Source organism: Drosophila arizonae, chromosome 2 (genome assembly GCF_054131065.1).
Source record: "Drosophila arizonae isolate 15081-1271.41 chromosome 2, UAZ_ARI_1.0, whole genome shotgun sequence".
Taxonomy (NCBI): domain Eukaryota; kingdom Metazoa; phylum Arthropoda; class Insecta; order Diptera; family Drosophilidae; genus Drosophila; species Drosophila arizonae.
In genome coordinates this window covers 6437749-6459156 of record NC_142922.1, presented here as the reverse complement: position 1 = coordinate 6459156, position 21408 = coordinate 6437749, and the positions used below count along the sequence as shown (strand labels likewise).

General features: G+C 35.7%; 1 protein-coding gene across 1 annotated transcript; it reads right to left on the bottom strand.

Moving 5' to 3' along the window:
* Positions 1–138: 138 nt before the first annotated feature.
* Positions 139–21295, bottom strand: LOC108619754 (protein fem-1 homolog CG6966). Its single transcript, XM_018016498.2, has 5 exons — positions 20549–21295; positions 2401–2761; positions 1732–2332; positions 827–1673; positions 139–751 (listed from the first exon to the last, which is right to left on the bottom strand). The coding sequence occupies exons 1-5, from the start codon at positions 20606–20608 to the stop codon at positions 566–568; spliced, it is 2055 nt and encodes a 684-aa protein (XP_017871987.1). The 5' UTR covers positions 20609–21295; the 3' UTR covers positions 139–565.
* Positions 21296–21408: the final 113 nt, after the last annotated feature.

Genomic DNA, 21408 nt, shown 5'->3' with positions numbered 1-21408 from the left:
CATTATCATTATTATTAATATTATTATTAGGATTATCATTATTATTATCATAGTTCATACATATAAAAGAAATTAGCAAGAACACAATAAAAAACACATTTTGCAAGCAAAATAATAAACAGCGAATTTAAGTTGTCGTTTTGTTTCAATTTTTTTGGTTTTTTTTTTTTTTTTTTTTTTTTTTTTTTTTTGTCATCGTTGTTGGTTTCTTTTGTTTTTGTTTGTTATTTGACAGTGTGTCATCATCGTCAATCGTTAATCGTCATCGTTGTCAATCCGGATCCTGCACCAGGATTGGTCACTTCGCTTGCTTGCAAACATCACAAATCAGTTCCTAGTCATTAGTAACGCTCTCCCATTCAGCTCTATATTTAAATGTAATAGTAGTAGTAATAGGTAGTTGCTATATTATGTCTATCCACGTGGCATGGCTACGATGGCTGGCGGGCGGGCGGTCGGTCGGTCGATCGGGAGGTCTGCCTGTCTGTCTGTCTGCCTGTTCGTCTGTAAATGAATCAACGAGTCTCAGCCTAATTGTAGCTCTCTCGCAGCTGCCTTCCAGCGCCTAATGCAACTCGATGAACTGATACAGCGCTCGCGGCACAGCGCCCTCATACTGGAGGCTATGCTGCTTGATGGTGCGCGCTGCCAGACACGCCAGCGTTGTATACTTCATGGGATCGACGATCTTGTGCAGAGGTGTGGGCGCCAGCAGGCTCTCGAACGTCTCGCCAGCATCGTTCTTTGTGTCCTGTTTTGTACAGAGGGCGGCATTTGATTAGATTAGACAATACTTCAATTGTGCGCTCTCTCAATTCATATTTACCAGATGTGCGCCACCCTGGAGCAAGGTCTGTGCCAATGGCTCGATATAGGGCTGGAGTGTGGCGGCTAGATGGAGCGGCGTATTGCCCGACTCATCCACGGCATTCGGATCGGCGCCCACCTCGAGCAGCGCCTTGGCCAGCGACACGGATGGGAACTGGCAGGAGGGATACCGGCCGACGAGTGTGCCCTCGCGATAGCAGGCGTAGTGCAGGGCGGTGCGGCCAAAGCGCACGTGCACATTGAGACGGTTGAGGCGGTACAAGGCGTTCATCACCTGGCGCCGCATCTCCGGACAGAAGCTGTCCGAGTCGAGCAGCGAACTGAGCAGGCAACCAATGTGCAGGGCACTGACCAGAGTGCGACTTAGTGCATTGGGATCGTGATTGCAGTCGTGTTGGTGCGCCGATAACAACGTGGTCGATGATGACGCTGATGTTGAGCTGGCGGCTGATGATGATGATGATGATGATGAGGAGGAGGAGCTGGAGGACGATGATGATGTCGATGATGAGGATGGCGATTGAGTTAGCTGCTTGTTGCCGCAGGGCAGCAGCTGCTGATGTTGATGCTGCTCCAATGTAAATGCCTGACCACGCTCCACCTCCAGCACAGCCTTGTGAAAGATGGTCAGCATGCCATCGGCCTCAATGGGCGGCACGATCCGTCCGCGCGGCAACAGGCGCCCCGCCTCCACCAGCATAAAGCTGAACAGCTCGGCAAAGGAAAGTAACGAGGATTGGGTCATGGGGCTCAGTGGCTGCAAGATTTTCTGTTGCATAGTCAAAGCATATGACCAGAGTTCAATGCAGCGATCGAAGCGGCCAGCGTCTGCGTAGTGTGCGCCCCTGCAGGACCAATGCGATTCGATTATCAACCATGTTAGCCACATTAGCCACAACTTACCTGAAGCGAATGTAGTAGCTGGTGTCCGGATGCGTCGGTCCTAGAATGCGCTGTCTGATGACCAGCGCCTGCATGCGCATCTCATCCGGATCGAGAACCAGCTCCTCCAACTCCTCGATGGTGGTCACTTCGGTGACCATCTCGTATGCCGGCACCGGTTCCTGCACCTTTTTATGCAGCTGCGGCTCCTGTGCTCGCTCCTCGAGCGCTCGCCGCCACAGCGACAGCGCGACGGCCATATCACGTTTCTTGTCCACATATGTCGCACCCAGCAGTTCCAGTGCATCTATTCTCGCCATTCGACTCACGCACGGCAGCGTTATGAGGTGCTCCACAATGGGCATGTGTCCAGTCACACTGGCGGCCAGCAGTGGCGTCATGCCATAGTAGTCCACGTCCATCGTGGCGCCATGCTTCAGCAGCAGCTGCAGTATTTGCAGCGAGCCCGACTCCGCGCAGTCGTGCAACGCCGTATTGCCCTTGATGCTGCAGCGATTCACGTCCGCATTCAGCGAGAGCAGATACTGGGCGATGCGATAGTGTCCCTTGTAGCAGGCAATCATTAGACAGGTGTGCCCATGCCGGTTGGCCACCTCAAAGTCTGCAAGCAACAAGCGTATCTCAATCATCGATTTGGATTAACAGAGAATACTCAACACGTCTACTCACCTGCGCCGTGATGTACCAAGTATTTGACAATTTCGTAATGTCCGTCGAAGCAGGCGGCACGCAGCGGGGTCGAGTTCGTTCGCGTCGTACTGTTCACGTTGGCAAAGCGACGCACCAGCATCTTGACAATGCCCAGATGACCCGCTGCTGCGGCACACCACAATGGCGGCGCATCCTCAATGGGCTCGCCGTCAAAGCTCACGGAGCCCACCTGTTCCACATCGGCGCGACACTTTGTCAATAAATATTCTACAATGTCGTAGTGTCCATTGCGACAGGAGATGACCAGCGGTGTGGCTCCATTCACTTTAGCCGATATCAAAGCCGAAATTTCAGCAGGGCTCTTGTTGTACAGCACATTCTAAAAATAAAAAAATTAATTAATAATTAATATCAGCCATATGCATATATAGGTAATTTCATGTACAATATTAAAATATAAGCATAGGCACAACAAAAAAACATGTACTTAAAAAACTTATAAAAGAAATTCATTTAGTATGCAAGCCAATGTATACATGTTGCAGCAACTTGGGCTGCACATAATGTTGCTGCAACATGTGACAATTCAAACATCTCCAAACTTGCGTTCAAACCAGAATGTTGCTGCAACATGAGTTCCACACAAATGTTGCTGCAGACGAAATTCCCTCAACTAACTTGTTGCCGCAACATGATCCACACGCAATGCTGGCGCAACACGTTCCAACAAAATATATTGCATATAAAACATTTATACTTTGCTCAAAGAATTTTTCGAAGTACCATGACGAATTTATTGTCGAAACAAAACGAATCTATATATTATATGTACATATATACCTAACTTATTTCTTTTTGTGTTGTGTTTCGCAAATGTATACATATTTATTTCACTAACTACGCAAAAAGTCTTAAAATGAAAAAAAAAAAAAAAAAAAAAAGAACAACAACAATAAGTAATGTGTTAATAAGATTAGAAAGTGTTTGCAAATTACTGTGCAAAATTGATGTATTAATAATATTTTTGAAACATATATGGGCTGCAGCTACAAAATAATGTAATAAGCCTGAAAAGCTAATTGTCTGAGCATAATCAAACAATTTCACGTATTGTATATTATGATCAAATGGAAATTCCTTAAACTACTATTTTTGAGTACATTTTACAATCGTTTATAGCGGCACGACCGATTGACTATTTTAATAGAAATGAAAAAAAAATGTACTATAATTTATATAACTTTATTTTGAATTATAAAATAAACAGCACGTTTTAATAGTTGAACAAAAAAAAAAAAAAAAACAGCTTTTGTTTTTAGAAGTTCCTTCATGCAGTATATATATACATATATACATATATGTATCTCCCTCTGTCTCTATCCCTCCGTCTCTATCCCTTTGTCTCTATCCCTCTGTCATCATCTTTCTATCTATACATAAGTATGTGTATATCTCTGTTGTCTCCCTCTTTCTCTCAATTGTTGCCGCTATCTCCCTCTCTATTTTCCTCCCTATCTCTATCTCTCTCTATCCCTATCTCTATCTCTATCTTTCTCTCCCTATCTCTATCTCTCTCTTTCCCTATCTCTATCTCTCTCTCCCTCTGTCCATCATTCTCCCTGCCGCTCTCTCTCTCTCTATCTCTCCGTCTCTCTATCTATTTTCGTCCCTCTATCTCTTTCCAACTGTCTATATATATATCAGTCTTTCTATCTCTCGCTTTCTATCTATCTACCTATCTCTATTTTTTCTTTCCTTCCATCGTTCTCTCTTTATCCACTTCATTTTATAGCTTTTCTCTTGACCTTTAGGGCATCAAATCGTCGTTAATCGTTTGCTACCTGTTCACTTCAAGTTTATTTGCATTGTTTTTTTAATATCATATTTTTTATTTATTTTTATTTTTATTTTTTTTTGTGCATGCCAATTTTAAATTGAATTTCATTGATGTCAAACGTGTTTTATTTTTGCTGTATGCTAATTATGCTATGGGTGGAGACACCTGTGGACTGTGATACGATGCGATGCGTGTGTTAGCTCGACGCACGTGTCGAGCAGTTATTATAATGTGAACAGGTGAGCAAATGAGCAATGGGTACCCGGTAAACAGATACATAAATAATTGATATAAATGTCATTCTTAATTGGTGCTGACTGTAGTTAGAGCATTGTCGATCTACTATTTGATGAAAATCATATGATAATGATTTTAGCAAAATGTCAACGGAATTCCGTTTGTAATGTGATACAGTACAAATATTAATAAAATAAAAATACAAAATACAAAATTATGAATTAATATTAGAAAAACTTGTTTGACTGGCTAATAAATCAGCATAAAGTATGGCGAGTTAAGCTCTCTTCTATTTATAATGCATAGCAAAACGAAAAATAATTAAAAATTTTTTATGCATATATTATACACACAATACATGCACATATACTTTGTCAATAAATTTGAATGAATATTGTACAAAACATTTGCAAGCATCCAAAGTTAAGGCAGAGACAGTCTGGCTCAGTTCTGATTCGCCGATTCGACGTCTATTGAACCAGTTGAGGTGTCATTTTAGCAGCTGACGTTGAGCTTCAATGATAATTAAATATTGATAGGGAAATAATACAATATATAAATTTGCACGTTCGCACAAAGCGGGGTCAACATGATTTCACTGGGCATCCAGTTTACTAGAAGTTTTTCCATTTTCAATGCAATCTTTGCTTGCAACAGCATCTGACGCATGATTCTGAGATGCATATTAGAGTCAATAGGCGAGTATCGGGTGTGCCCGATTAGCTAATACTCTGTATACATATGTATATACACACAGTCTCACACATATACAGAAGCACGCGCTTCGCTAACTGCGCAGCTTTTGAACTTGTACTTTCCACAGCTGCCAGCTAGAAGAGAATTATTTCCAGATGTGTGATGTGAAATTTCTCTAATATTTTCAGTACATAATGGATAAATATATAAATATGTAATCATATGTAAATATATAAATAAACATTAATATTCATGAACTCCTTATGGGACTGTGAAATTAAAAATATTTCAGAAATTTAATGAAATGGTATATAAAATAATGCAAAATATTCTATAAGCTATAACTCCAATAGCTGTCAAGATCGATGCAATTATTGTATAAACAAGCATATAGTCAGTCACTCAGATCCAGCATATATATAATTTATTTGCTCAGCCACGCCTTCTCTCGCCTGTCGCATGCCTATGCACGAAAATATCATACCCCTTGTACACCATTTCAATGGACTCAGATTTATACGCCCTGACTAGTCTGTTCTCAAGCGAACATTCCCACAGCAGTCGTGTCTGACATTTCTGTTTTCGATCTTTGGCTATCAAACATTTGTTTACTTCCTCCATTGAAAAAAGTCGCACACGCATCAAGCACTTCAATGATAGGAAATAAAATGATTAGAGAAAACCTTGAAACGGGCACCAGAGCTCTTACGTATTGTAGTGAAATATACAGAACTTGGCAACTTGACTTATCAATCTCAATTAGAGCATTCGTCAAACGAAAAACCCCCAAGACGAAAAAAAAAAACAACAACAACAACAACGTCTCCGACAGTTGCCTAGAACCAGAAATACAAATAAAAATACAAACAAAAAATAAAAACCCATAAACAGAAAAGAAAAGAAAGAGCTGATAGCATTGGTATTTGAAGATCAAATACGCTAGCAGGCGAATAGATAAATGTATTAAAAATAGATAACATTTTTACTGATAACATTACTTTATGACAGGCTGGGAGTATCAGAGATAATACCCCAATAATACATCAACTTGATAATCATAATTTATGACGCATGATTTTGATTTTTTTTTTTTTTTTTTTTTCAGAAAAAACTAATAAGCCTGCTCTTCCCATACTTTTGATTTCCCCAATCGAATTCTTGATTTCGCATTGACTTTATTTATGGTAAACTAACAAACTATTCGATGCAGATAATTTAGATTATTTTAAATGGAGACTTGATGGTTTAATATTTTCTGAAAACTGACTGATAAACTGTTAATACAATAAATATTGAAATATTTTAAGCTAAAACAAAATTTTACTCTGCATATTAACTTCCATGAAATACAAATTTTGTCAAAAAATTAATATACTCTCTGCAAGGGCATGAAGATATTAGCATGCAGAGATTTATGAGCGCTGTAATCGACTAGAAAATACCCTGAATCTAGGTGCTGCATTATAGACATACCATAATATTTCAGTTTTATACTCAAATTTAATGCAAATATTTTAAAATTTTAATAAAATTTAATAAGAGAAAAATTTAAATAGAAGAAATGGAGAGGGAATATGTAGAGTAACATTATTCAACTGATGATATTTATATAGACATAGTATTACTTAGTATATTTTTTTTGCTCATATTATTATTTGCCTGTCACATACGTTGCCATAAAAGCATTCTAGTCCGATTGGTCATTGGCATTGACTGCAGGGTATACAAAATCAACAGAAAACAAAAGCCACTGGGAGGGGAGCACTCAATCAAAAGACCTTGTGAATGCCGTGCGGCATTTTATTTAATTTTATTTTATTTATTTATTTATTCTTTTCGTTTGCTGTTTTTGTCAACGGCTAGCTATAATTCTCTTGACTGCTACTGCTGCTGCTGGGAGAGTCAATCGTATTCTTTTTTTTTTTTTTTTTCTTGTGTGCTCTTCTACAGAGTATAAGAATATCTTTGCTTCCTGAATTCGACAAAGACGCAGACTGGCAGACAAACATTTCTTTCTTTGTGATTCTTCTGCGTCATTTAATGGCCGCATATGTCTGCTTGTATCATTCGCACCCTCCCTCTCTCTCTCGCTCTATCTCTCTCTCTTTCTCTCTCTCTCTCTCTCCCTCTCTCTCTTTCTGCTGGCCCAACCTTTCGCGAAGCTCGTGCGCGTGACGGGCACATTTTGGCAACATTTAGCAGGCAAACGCGTCTAGAAATTGTTGTGAAATTTTGCGTTTCAATAAAAACAACAACAGCCAGACAAGAATATATAATATGAATGTTACTTACATATATAAATAAGCTCAAATAAAATGCAAATAAATATAAACAAAAAATTACGCATTCATATTTCAATTATATATCGAGAGCAATGCCTTTGCTTTACAGCATTGAATGTTTATAGCATCGCCATTGAGATCGCCAATCTTCGAATCTCCCCAGCCCCAAGCTCCCAATATCATGCCCCAACGACTTGGAATTGAGCATATTGGGCTACTGAACTTTTCGCTTTCAACGGAAGCCTCAAACAAACAAGCAACAACAACAACAGCAACAACAATTTGATGACGCGTCCAACGGCAGCTGTTTGCTTTTCCGCATTTATACATAGCATACAAACAGATGCATAAACGCATGTATGTATGTATGTACTAAACATATACGATGGAGAGCCGGTTCCCGGTTGCATATTCAATTGAGATTGAGCTCGGTTCACGCCAACCGTTTGGCGATGAGTCACAGCCACAGAGGGTGATCCGAATGCCGACGAGTGCCCCAAAGTCTCGCTCCAACCGGCACAAATCGTATTCGACGGCAGACATACGTCTAAATGACCCTCGGGTCAGCCAAAATTTTGGGACAGCGGTGGGCGTTGATAGACGGAAGGTGGGCGGACTGTGCGATACACATATCAGCTGAAGCATGACAAACGGGCGGCACGAGGTGCAAGGGAGAAGCAAACGAAGTCCAGAAGAGCTATAGTACAGTCCATAGAGAGCAATAGTACAGCTATATAGTATTATGGCACCGGTAGAGATAATTGATATGACCTCGCACATTGCGCCACATTTTGGACTCAGCGGCCAATTGAAGCACAAGTCAATGGGAAAAGTTTAGATAATTGTGGAAATACTGACATGTGGTCAATAAGTAATACGTATAGCCAGGCAATTGAACAAGCTAATTAAACAAATTCGTTGAATCTAGTTAGAACGATAAAGTATTTATTGCTAAGGATTAAATGAAATGAGTGACGAAAATGTTCGAGTTCAATCAGTAAATAATGAGGGCATATGGAATTTATAATGAAATACTGATTATAATTATGAATACTTCATTATAAATTCTATTATAAAATCCGGCTTAAAATCAAATATATAACATTGAGAGCCTTTTGTTATGGTAATATTACAATAACAATAATATTGTCTTGTAAAAATATTTGTATTGCAACGGCTAGTTATGAATAAATAAATGTAAAAAATATTCATATATTCATATTATATAAATAGTATAAGAAATAATAAAAATATTCTCAATACTCTGTTGAATTTAATTAATTACATTAAACATACAATTATACAATATACAAAATAATTCTTATTTATTCACATATAAAATATATATAAATTTTTTTGTAAATATGTAACACTTTTTAGGTAAATCTGTTATTTAAAGGTAACTAATAAATTATATGAATAATAAATAATAGTAAGAACAAAGTCCAGCCGAATGCCCCTGCTGCCAGTGCTTAGTCTTAGTTAGAGCTAATTTTATATTAATTGTAACTTATTAATAAATAAATAAGAACAAAGTAGACAAATGGATTCTACACTAATTACTTTGCATTATAATTATGGTAATCAGTTAATTTTAATTGCAATAATAATCAAGTTCGATATCTGAATTTAAAATCTTATAAATATGTATAAGCAACAGCGCACAGAGTGCTTAACTTAATTATTTTATTTTATTTTTATTTTTTTTATAACTAAAAAGCTATTCAAACAATAATATGACAGACTTTTAGTCAGTCGGGCAGTTCTGTTAGTCAGCTGCTTGAAATTTCCCAGATCCGAACGTTTGCATGAGTCAAGCAGAAAAGGGGCACAAAACAATTGCGTCTTGCCTCAGAATTCACTTGACTTTGCTCATTTCACCGAAAGAAAAAAAACGGATTTAAAATTTCACTTCCCGCATATGTGTATATATAGACATACATATCATATATATGTAAAGATGTGTATATATGCGTGTAATTTGTTTTTAATTTGTATTTACTGCAATTTCGCAAATTGTTGTCGAAAAAAAAAAAAAACAGACAGCTATACAAATTTATATGTATATAATATATGCATTATTGAAACAAGGTAAAAATTGTGTTTAATACTTGACATTTGTTCTCCATCAGCGCGCCAGAAATCATGTGAAAGTGGAAACGGAAAAGTGCCAGGGAAACATTTTTCACCTTGCCACATACCGTTATGAAAATGTCGAGCCGTTGAGCGCGAAAATCAAATGCGAATGAATAATAGGTTAACGCTAGTTTAAATGCGATTAACAAATCTATTTCCGTGTAATAAACAATAAACAACTTTCCATTGTGGCCGCTATTGTTGTTGTTGTTGTTGTTGTTGCTTTGTGATCATTTTCTGTTTGCCGTGCACGCATAATTTATTATAATTTTGACATTGAACGAGTTCAATGTCGATATGCAGTAGTAGATAGATTTGATGTCTCGCCGTTCGCACAGCTCTTGACTGGCTCTTGGCTCGGCTTTGGTGCGTTCAACCGTCAACTTAGAGGTTTACCCCTCGCCGACATTCAAATCAGCCACGTCGCTGCTCAATTATTTGGCTTATTTGTTAGCTAAACTGGCGCGACTGCGCAGTCGGCTCAAGGGTGTCAATTAAAATATCTATGTATAAAAGAAAACAACAAAATATACTAAAAGGCGAGCATAGCTCTTCAGTTGAGGTCAACGGTGCTTTTTAACGGGTTCAACAAGAGAAGCAGAAGGAGAAGGCAAAGGAGACGACACACATCATTCAATCTGATATCAGCAGACAAGACCAATCAAAATATCTGGCAACGAGCAATGCATATTATACATATACATATATAGTAACTTTAATCTATGTGTATAAATATATATTTATGCATGCCGAAGTTCACACGTTGCAGGGTCGAGGCCAGGGTCAATTTTGAGGCGATTTGTTTTAATGCGCTATGGAAAAAAACGCCTCTAAGCTAAAAAATATTTATAAAAAAAAACAGGTATTTCTAAGTATTATTACAAGTCCAACAGAATGTAATAAAACATAATTGAATTTTAAAAATAACTAAAAAAAAAAAAAAAAAAAAAAAAAAATTAAAATTCTATGAATCAATGAGAACTTATATATCTCTTGAAGGCTGTAAGCTGAACCGGTTTGAAAATTTAACCAATTTGCCAAAACGTTAACCAAACCAGTTAATCAGATGAAGAACAAATAAAGAAATGCGAATTAAGCCAAATAAAAAACTTTTTAACTCACACAAATTAACTTCATTAACACAGATGAGCTAGTTCATGAACCATCTTACAGATTCAATAAGCAAATCGAATTACTGACAACTTTTACTTTATATGATATATACAATATTTATGATATAGTATTAGCTAAAAAAATATTATTTTAATGTTTCAATGTTGCATACTATTAAACAAAAAATATTCAAAATTATTTTAAACTCTAAACTCATTCCAAATTTAAAAACATATTAAGATATACATAAATATGCATATAAATATTTCATTAATAAACTACAAAAAAAGACTTCAATGTGCAAAAATATTAATAAATTAACATGACACTAAAAATCTGTTTATGTCAACTGAACAACCATATATGGAATAAAACACTTAAATTTTAATTAACAAATTAGTTCAGAAAAACATTTTAACTAAATTATTTCCTTGAACATAAAAAGTCAAGTCACGTTGACAATTGGAATATATATGTACATACATGCATAATATATACTATATATCTTCGTCATGAACTATATATATATATTTGAACGACACCAAATTTATTTAATTATAAATTGTGTTATTGTTAAAAAGAATAACTTTTGTTTTATTTCAACTAATTATGCAGATGTGAATGGATTCATTATGTACTATATATATATATATATATATATATATATATATTAGTTTTAATTTAAATTGTTGAGTTGTATCTCAGTTTTTTTATTAGTTCGACTTTAGCTAAATACCATTGAGTTAACTGCGTCCAGATCATATATAAACAGATAAACATAAACAGTGAGTATCTCTATATACATTTGTATATGTTATATATATGTACATATGTATGCAAGCGGCTAGATACGCACTCAGCCCCTGACGCAGCTGATAATATAATGCCCTATGATGGGCGTATAATCAGCAAGAAGGCATTCACATTGTTATGAGGAGTATTGTTGCTTTAGTTAATCGTGCGACGAGCTTCAAAGTCATGACGCTTCGACAAACAGCAGCAGCAGCAACAACAACAACAGCAACAACAATTTGATGACGCGTCCAACGGCAGCTGTTTGCTTTTCCGCATTTATAGCATACAAACAGATGCATAAACGCATGTATGTATGTATGTACTAAACATATACGATGGAGAGCCGGTTCCAGGTTGCATATTCAATTCAGATTGAGCTCGGTTCACGCCAGCCGTTTAGCGATGAGTCACAGCCACAGAGGGTGATCCGAATGCCGACGAATGCCCCAAAGTCTCGCTCCAACCGGCACAAATCGTATTCGACAACAGACATACGTCTAAATGACCCTCGGGTCAGCCAAAATTTTGGGACAGCGGTGGGCGTTGATAGACGGAAGGTGGGCGGACTGTGCGATACACATATCAGCTGAAGCATGACAAACGGGCGGCACGAGGTGCAAGGGAGAAGCAAACGAAGTCCAGAAGAGCTATAGTACAGTCCATAGAGAGCAATAGTACAGCTATATAGTATTATGGCACCGGTAGAGATAATTGATATGACCTCGCACATTGCGCCACATTTTGGACTCAGCGGCCAATTGAAGCACAAGTCAATGGGAAAAGTTTAGATAATTGTGGAAATACTGACATGTGGTCAATAAGTAATACGTATAGCCAGGCAATTGAACAAGCTAATTAAACAAATTCGTTGAATCTAGTTAGAACGATAAAGTATTTATTGCTAAGGATTAAATGAAATGAGTGACGAAAATGTTCGAGTTCAATCAGTAAATAATGAGGGCATATGGAATTTATAATGAAATACTGATTATAATTATGAATACTTCATTATAAATTCTATTATAAAATCCGGCTTAAAATCAAATATATAATAACATTGAGAACCTTTTGTTATGGTAATATTACAATAACAATAATATTGTCTTGTAAAAATATTTGTATTCCAACGGCTAGTTATGAATAAATAAATGTAAAAAATATTCATATATTCATATTATATAAATAATATAAGAAATAATAAAAATATTCTCAATACTCTGTTGAATTTAATTAATTACATTAAACATACAATTATACAATATACAAAATAATTCTTATTTATTCACATATAAAATATATATAAATTTTTTTGTAAATATGTAACACTTTTTAGGTAAATCTGTTATTTAAAGGTAACTAATAAATTATATGAATAATAAATAATAGTAAGAACAAAGTCCAGCCGAATGCCCCTGCTGCCAGTGCTTAGTCTTAGTTAGAGTTAATTTTATATTAATTGTAACTTATTAATAAATAAATAAGAACAAAGTAGACAAATGGATTCTACACTAATTACTTTGCATTATAATTATGGCAATCAGTTAATTTTAATTGCAATAATAATCAAGTTCGATATCTGAATTTAAAATCTTATAAATATGTTTAAGCAACAGCGCACAGAGTGCTTGACTTAATTATTTTATTTTTATTTTTTTTTTATATAACTAAAAAGCTATTCAAACAATAATATGACAGACTTTTAGTCAGTCGGGCAGTTCTGTTAGTCAGCTGCTTGAAATTTCCCAGATCCGAACGTTTGCATGAGTCAAGCAGAAAAGGGGCACAAAACAATTGCGTCTTGCCTCAGAATTCACTTGATTTTGCTCATTTCACCGAAAGAAAAGAAAACTGATTTAAAATTTCACTTCCCGCATATGTGTATATATAGACATACATATCATATATATGTAAAGATGTGTATATATGCGTGTAATTTGTTTTTAATTTGTATTTACTGCAGTTTCGCAAATTGTTGTCGAAAAAAAAAAAAAACAGACAGCTATACAAATTTATATGTATATAATATATGCATGTATATACATATATAAACAGATAATTGAAACAAGGTAAAAATTGTGTTTAATACTTGACATTTGTTCTCCATCAGCGCGCTAGAAATCATGTGAAAGTGGAAACGGAAAAGTGCCAGGGAAACATTTTTCACCTTGCCACATACCGTTATGAAAATGTCGAGCCGTTGAGCGCGAAAATCAAATGCGAATGAATAATAGGTTAACACTAGTTTAAAGGCGATTAACAAATCTATTTCCGTGTAATAAACAATAAACAACTTTCCATTGTGGCCGCTATTGTTGTTGTTGTTGTTGCTGTTGTTGTTGTTGTTGTTGTTGCTTTGTGATCATTTTCTGTTTGCCGTGCACGCATAATTTATTATAATTTTGACATTGAACGAGTTCAATGTCGATATGCAGTAGTAGATAGATTTGATGTCTCGCCGTTCGCACAGCTCTTGACTGGCTCTTGGCTCGGCTTTGGTGCGTTCAACCGTCAACTTAGAGGTTTACCCCTCGCCGACATTCAAATCAGCCACGTCGCTGCTCAATTATTTGGCTTATTTGTTAGCTAAACTGGCGCGACTGCGCAGTCGGCTCAAGGGTGTCAATTAAAATATCTATGTATAAAAGAAAACAACAAAATATACTAAAAGGCGAGCATAGCTCTTCAGTTGAGGTCAACGGTGCTTTTTCAACAAGAGAAGCAGAAGGAGAAGGCAAAGGAGACGACACACATCATTCAATCTGATATCAGCAGACAAGACCAATCAAAATATCTGGCAACGAGCAATGCATATTATACATATACATATATAGTAACTTTAATCTATATATATAGATATATATTTATGCATGCCGAAGTTCACACGTTGCAGGGTCGAGGCCAGGGTCAATTTTGAGGCGATTTGTTTTAATGCGCTATGGAAAAAAACGCCTCTAAGCTAAAAAATATTTATTAAAAAAAAAAAAAACTGGTATTTCTAAGTATTATTACAACAGTATAAGTATATTCCAACAGAATGTAATAAAACATAATTGAATATAAAATATAACTAGAAAAAAAATTAAAATTCTATGAATCAATGAGAACTTATATATCTCTTGAAGGCTGTAAGCTGAACCGGTTTGAAAATTTAACCAATTTGCCAAAACGTTAACCAAACCAGTTAATCAGATGAAGAACAAATAAAGAAATGCGAATTAAGCCAAATAAAAAACTTTTTAACTCACACAAATTAACTTCATTAACACAGATGAGCTAGTTCATGAACCATCTTACAGATTCAATAAGCAAATCGAATTACTGACAACTTTTACTATATATGTATGTATATGTATATGTATATGTATACAATTTTTATAGTATTATAGTATTAGCTAAAAAAATATTATTTTAATGTTTCAATGTTGCATACTATTAAATCAAAAATATTCAAAATTATTTTAAACTCTAAACTCATTCCAAATTTAAAAACATATTAAGATATATATATATAAATATGCATATAAATATTTCATTAATAAACTACAAAAAAAGACTTCAATGTGCAAAAATATTAATAAATTAACATGACACTAAAAATCTGTTTATGTCAACTGAACAACCATATATGGAATAAAACACTTAAATTTTAATTAACAAATTAGTTCAGAAAAAACATTTTAACTAAATTATTTCCTTGAACATAAAAAGTCAAGTCACGTTGACAATTGGAATATATATGTACATAATGCATATATTTTTGAACGACACCAAATTTATTTAATTATAAATTGTGTTATTGTTAAAAACAATAACTTTTGTTTTATTTCAACTAATTATGCAGATGTGAATGGGTTCATTATGTACTAATATATTGTCATGTATATATATATATATATATATATATATATTTTAGTTTTAATTTAAATTGTTGAGTTGTATCTCAGTTTTTTTAATAGACTTTAGCTAAATACCATTGAGTTAACTACGTCCAGATCATATATAAACAGATAAACATAAACAGTGAGTATCTCTATATACATTTGTATATGTTATATATATGTACATATGTATGCAAGCGGCTAGATACGCACTCAGCCCCTGACGCAGCTGATAATATAATGCCCTATGATGGGCGTATAATCAGCAAGAAGGCATTCACATTGTTATGAGGAGTATTGTTGCTTTAGTTAATCGTGCGACGAGCTTCAAAGTCATGACGCTTCGACAAACAGCAGCAGCAACAACAACAACAGCAACAATCCAAACAAAACAAAATACAACCGACAAGAGATACAGCTACAGATAAAGATACAGATACAGCTGAAGCTATAGCTACAACAAAGCTTCAGATAGATAGTTGGTTATATGTAGATGGAGCAGCTCGTAGTGCAGTAGCACGCAATATGCTCGACTAAGTGCCAATGCCTTCGGCTCTGACGGCACAGCATCGTAAATGAGTACACTGCGAGAAATATGTTGAGCATTTCCAAGGCAAAGCTCTCCTTTAAGCATAGCTCTACATAATTACATCTGCGTTATATAACATATATAACACATTACAAGCACCTTATATATGTTTGTCTATATAAATAGAATGCATTTCGTCAAGCACGCTTAATAATAAATTAATATTTATTGTCGCAGTGATAAGCATTGTCAGATAAGCTCGAAGCCATATTTCACCGCAATTTGTGTTTGTTATGTAAGCAGAAGCGTTCAAAAATAAATCAATCTGAAATTTGATTGCGGGAAATATTTACTCAACTGCTGGAAAAATAAAGTCCAGAAGATTCTAAGGATTGCAAATAAAATAGACAAAATATATAAATATATCAAATTCAAATATATAAATATAAAAAAATATATTACTATATATATACATATATATAAAGTTCACACAGTTTTCTAGAACCTTCCAATATTTCAGCTCAAATTTTGTGTTTACATTTCTTTACCTATATTTTCTGCTCTTATCTTTTGCTATATAGATTATGTTTCACTGACAAATATTGTCAAATGCTTACTTTAATATCAACTTAAAATTAAACAATTATTAAATATTTAACGAGCGTATGTTTTTTTCTTTGGACAGTGTATGCTGATAATAGTGAAGATGATGCCAATGAACGCTATCGCACGCACCTAGCCTCAACTCGCTGGACCCACAAGAGTTGCATTGTTTGTTTTATTTGTTATTATTGCTACAGCAGCTGATGTTGCTGATGCTGTTAATTGCTATTGCTGTTGTTGTTGTTGCTGCTGCTGTTGCTGGCAACGCTTCTTGCTCATTGTGCGCTCAATGGGGTAAATGTTTTGTACACATGCGAGTCGAGTGCGCTCTATGCGCTGCTATGTTAAGATGGCAGCAGAATTGAAGTCAAAGCAAACCAGGCAACGAGCCGGAGATCGGGTCTGACCTTCCATTTACCCACCGACCCACACACACACACACACACACACATAGAGACAGAATGAATAATCAAGAAGTAGTTAAATAGCAAACAAGTGAGAAAAAAAAAATAGCAGACCAATGAACGATGCTGCAAATGCTCAAAAAAAAAAAAGTTCAGCTGCAGCTGTCTCGCCTTCTATCTATAGCATGCTCTTTCTATCTATGTCTCTCTCTTTTGCTCTATCCCTCTCTGCAGCCTAAAGCTTGGCACTCGAATTCAAATTTGCGTTTTGAGGTTACCCTGGCAACAAATTGAATGCAAACATTTCGCGCTGCAAATATTCAGCATAAAATAAAACTCAAGCAGCAGCCGAACAGAGCGCAAAGAATCAGCCTCAACCTCAAAAACAGCTGTTAATCGACAGCAGCAAAAAGCACACATAACAGTCACACAGACACACACACACATATGTATGTGTGCATGTATTAATTTGGCTGTGCATAAAGCTTGGCATAAAAAAACAAAATCTAATTTGCAAATGTTTTACAAATAAACAACTAGCAAACATTATATATGTATACATAAAGTTTTTTTTTTTAGTTTTAGCTTGATTCAAGCATGTATTAAACATGCATATTGAATTTTAAAAGGTTTTATTTTATTTTTGTTTTATTCAGTTACGCTAAGCAGTCCTTCACAGCGCCAGCTAACGGACTGAAGTATTATTGATTATTGATCGCAATTAAGACATTTCGTCTCGCTCATTAGCTGACCTTGGCCTATGCATTCAGAAATCTAAGCCTTCTACTAAAAGTGCTTGAAAATTCATATAAAATCCTGTTTCCCTATTTATGCACATATCTAAACAGTTTAATTTATTTACTCTCGATTCCAAGCCATTATATGTATTGTATATTTAATTTTAATTAAGCTCTGTACATATTTCATCCTTGAATGGGTCATTCAACCTTTGCAAATCGTGAATTGATTCTCGTTTTTTAATATAAATGGAATTTCACTTCAATTCTTAAGTTTACTTTTCCATGATTTCACTTTTTCAATATTTGAATGGTTCCCTTTGTATTTGAATTTCACATGGTATTAGCTATAAGGTTTGGAACTGGTTCTTTTTTCAAATTTCCTGTTTCGATTAAGCTGAAATCCTGTTTCATCACAATTGATTTAGTTAAGAATATCTCATACACATATGTGGGTACAATTTGATAAAAGAATGATTTAATAAGTTTTTATGCTCTAATCAAATTTTTGCAACAGGTACTATGATTCTGGTTTTTAATTATACATTAATTATGTATATAAATCCTATGTAGGCTCATATACTTCCTGGTCTCATTGCTTAGTGAGGTTATTTAAATAGCTTCCCTACAACCTTTTACGATTCGCTATCGTATTTTAAGTACCCCAACATATTCTTTTGCCCGACGCAAAGAAACCCAAACACATCCATCAAGTCATCTACATAGCCATCCAGCTGCGATCACGTAGCGTACTTCACAAATACGTATTGTTGTGACTTCAAGCGTAAAGTGGCACTTGGACTTCGACTGTATAAATTGTACTTATGTATGTACATACAAGCATATATATTTATTTACCACATGCGTACGATGTTTTGGATCTCATTTTTGGAATAAACAAAAGCAAACGACAAGAACAACAAAAGCAACACTAACAACACCAACATTATTGCCAGCGAACTAAAACAAAACAAAAAACCAAATAGTTGAGTCGAGCTAGAAAAACCAGTTTCTTTTGCTAGAACTGTTGCACACTTGACGAATGAGATCGAGAACGAGATCGGAGCTAGTTCGCTCAATATGGTGCACTAGTTTCTTTCGGCTGCATGGGCACCTTGCAAACTATATTTGTATGTAAATATATATGTATATGCCTATATATATTTACTGTATATAAATATACATGTAGATATATATAAAAGCACATTTAGCCCAGGCAGCAGGCTATTTTCAGATATCTTCACACACACACACACATACGCACACAAGCACAGAGAATCAAGTTGCTTCCTGTCAGAGCGCAAGCAGCAGCAGCAAAAGCATCAATCGGCTGTCGGCACAAATGACACATTTTCGGAAGCAGAACCAGAACCTGAGTCGAGAGCCGAGCCCAGTCAGGAAGTCTAAAAATGAACAAAACCGGTGCGAGTCGAGCCTTTCTGAGCTTCGGACCTGGTGAGTGAACGCACTCAAGGATAACTGACAGTACACACACATATGCATAAGAGCGAGATATTTATATTTGTAGTACATACACACATACATACCCATTGGTATGGCCCCTTGGTGGGCGTTGCTGCTGCTGCTGGGAGCGTGTCTTGGGGAGGGGGGCGCGGGCTACGACATAATATAAAACCAATCAAGTTGACCGTTTTGACAATCGCGGAAACGCTTAACGAAACCAAACGCAACGTGATCTCAGCCGTTAATTTTATATGTTTGCATTAACATGTTAACACAGGTAGAGTCAAAAAACGCTCAAAAACGTGGCCCAAATACGAATCGGCATGATGAGATAAATGTATAAAAATAATAATAATAATAATACTAATAGGCTAGCTAAAAATACTTGGTTATACATCAAATACAAATGGACGGAAATTTTGCCATCGTTGTCTTAGGTGTTTGGGTCTGTAGCTGATAAGATAACGAAACAGAGGAAGTGAATAAATGTGAAATGTATCGTAAAAAATGTAAAAATAATTTGTCTAATGTGTGTGGATACTATAGCAATTTATTTAATTTTGTTTTTCTTGTTTTCATTAACAAAATTTTGTTTTTAAATTGTTTGCTATTCTTATTCGCGTTGCTCAGTTGCTGACTACATTCTAATAGAAAGTGGCAAGATTTCAATAATACTATATAAACATAATATATATTTCAAAAAATGTTTATATAAATAATAAGTAAAGTCAAAGTCATACAGGCTCACGCACAAAGCATTAATAATTCTACAAAATAAATACATTATAATCGATAGCAATAAACTTTGACAAAAATCTAACATATTACATTCTAAATATTGACTTGTCAGAAACAAACAAAATACTTGTAAAGTGCATATTTATAAATAAAAAGAAATATAAATACATCCATAGCAAGAAAATGCACACATACGCATATGCAGACACACACACGCACACACACAGCCAAACAGTCGCAGGGCAAACGAAGCCAAATGCAACAGCGCAATTGCACTGCGCCAATGTCAAGCCAGTGTAGTCAAAGCTTAAGAACTTTATTATGCATAAAGCGTGCCACAGTCGGAGGGAGCTTGAGGTATATACACCTACAAGCACACACACATACATGTTATGCATGTGTGTACATTTGTATTTGTTTGTGTTTTGGCTCTGTTGCCGAGCAAACCACTCTCTCGCTCTATGCTTCTCTGAACTCTCTCTGTCTCTCATTCTTTCAGCTTGATAGCAGCTCGCGTATGTATGTGTATGTTTGCGAGTGTATGTGTGTGTGTAGAATTTTATTGATTAGTCACAAGGCTGGCAGCACTGCAACATCAACAGCAACAGCAACAGCACCAGCAGCTGAGTTGCGCTATGAATTTTGCTTGCAAGTTGCAGTTAGGTTGTCGCCCACGCATCTGCGACAGCCTTTGGCAATTGCAACGCAGGTACTCACCTTCAATAGGGGCAGGTTATCATCGCGTGCAGCATTGAATATGATGAATTTGTCATCCATTTTCGAATTTGTGTTTGCTGTCGACTCAATATTACATAAATAACAACTTTGAAGCCTCACTCAGAATTTTGTTTTGTTTTTAATTTATATGTTTAGCAAACAGCCAAAAAATTATTTGTTTTTAATAAATTTTCTGCTGCTGCTTTCGTCGTTTGGTTGCGAGATTGAGATTTTTCACTGCCTGCTGTGGATGTTGTTATTGCTGATGTGAACTGCTAGTAATTTATTTGTATGTATATATGTATGTATGTATGTGGGTATTTCTCACACAAAGAACTTTTAACCGAAAATAAATATACAATTCTTTCAATAATTGCACAATTATCGTCAGTCAACGTTATTGCTGAGTTTTTATTACTCTGCTTCCGTGATTTGTTGCATTTTTCTTATTTTTTCTGCGCACTCTTCTTCGGTGGCAGCGGCGACGGCGGCCAAAAGCAGGAAGACCAATTTCTTTGTACTATTTCTCTTTTGTTATGTCGCTTCTGCTGCGCGGCACTTTAAAAAATCAACTGCATTTAAATTACGTCGCGCCAATCTTCTGTTGTTTACACTCTGCGCCAGCTTAGTTTCTTGCGTTTTAATCTTTAATTTTATTTATTTAAAACACACAAACAATCACGAGCGGCACGGTCGCGCGACGTCACGCACGGACAAGAAAAATATTACTGAAAAAAACTCTGTTAACTTTTTCTTATAAGAGTGATCGAATAAAATTATAGTGATGGGCACGTGAGCAAAGTAGCCACACTGGTATTCTCACGACCAAAGTAGCAAAATTCACATCCACAAAATTATAT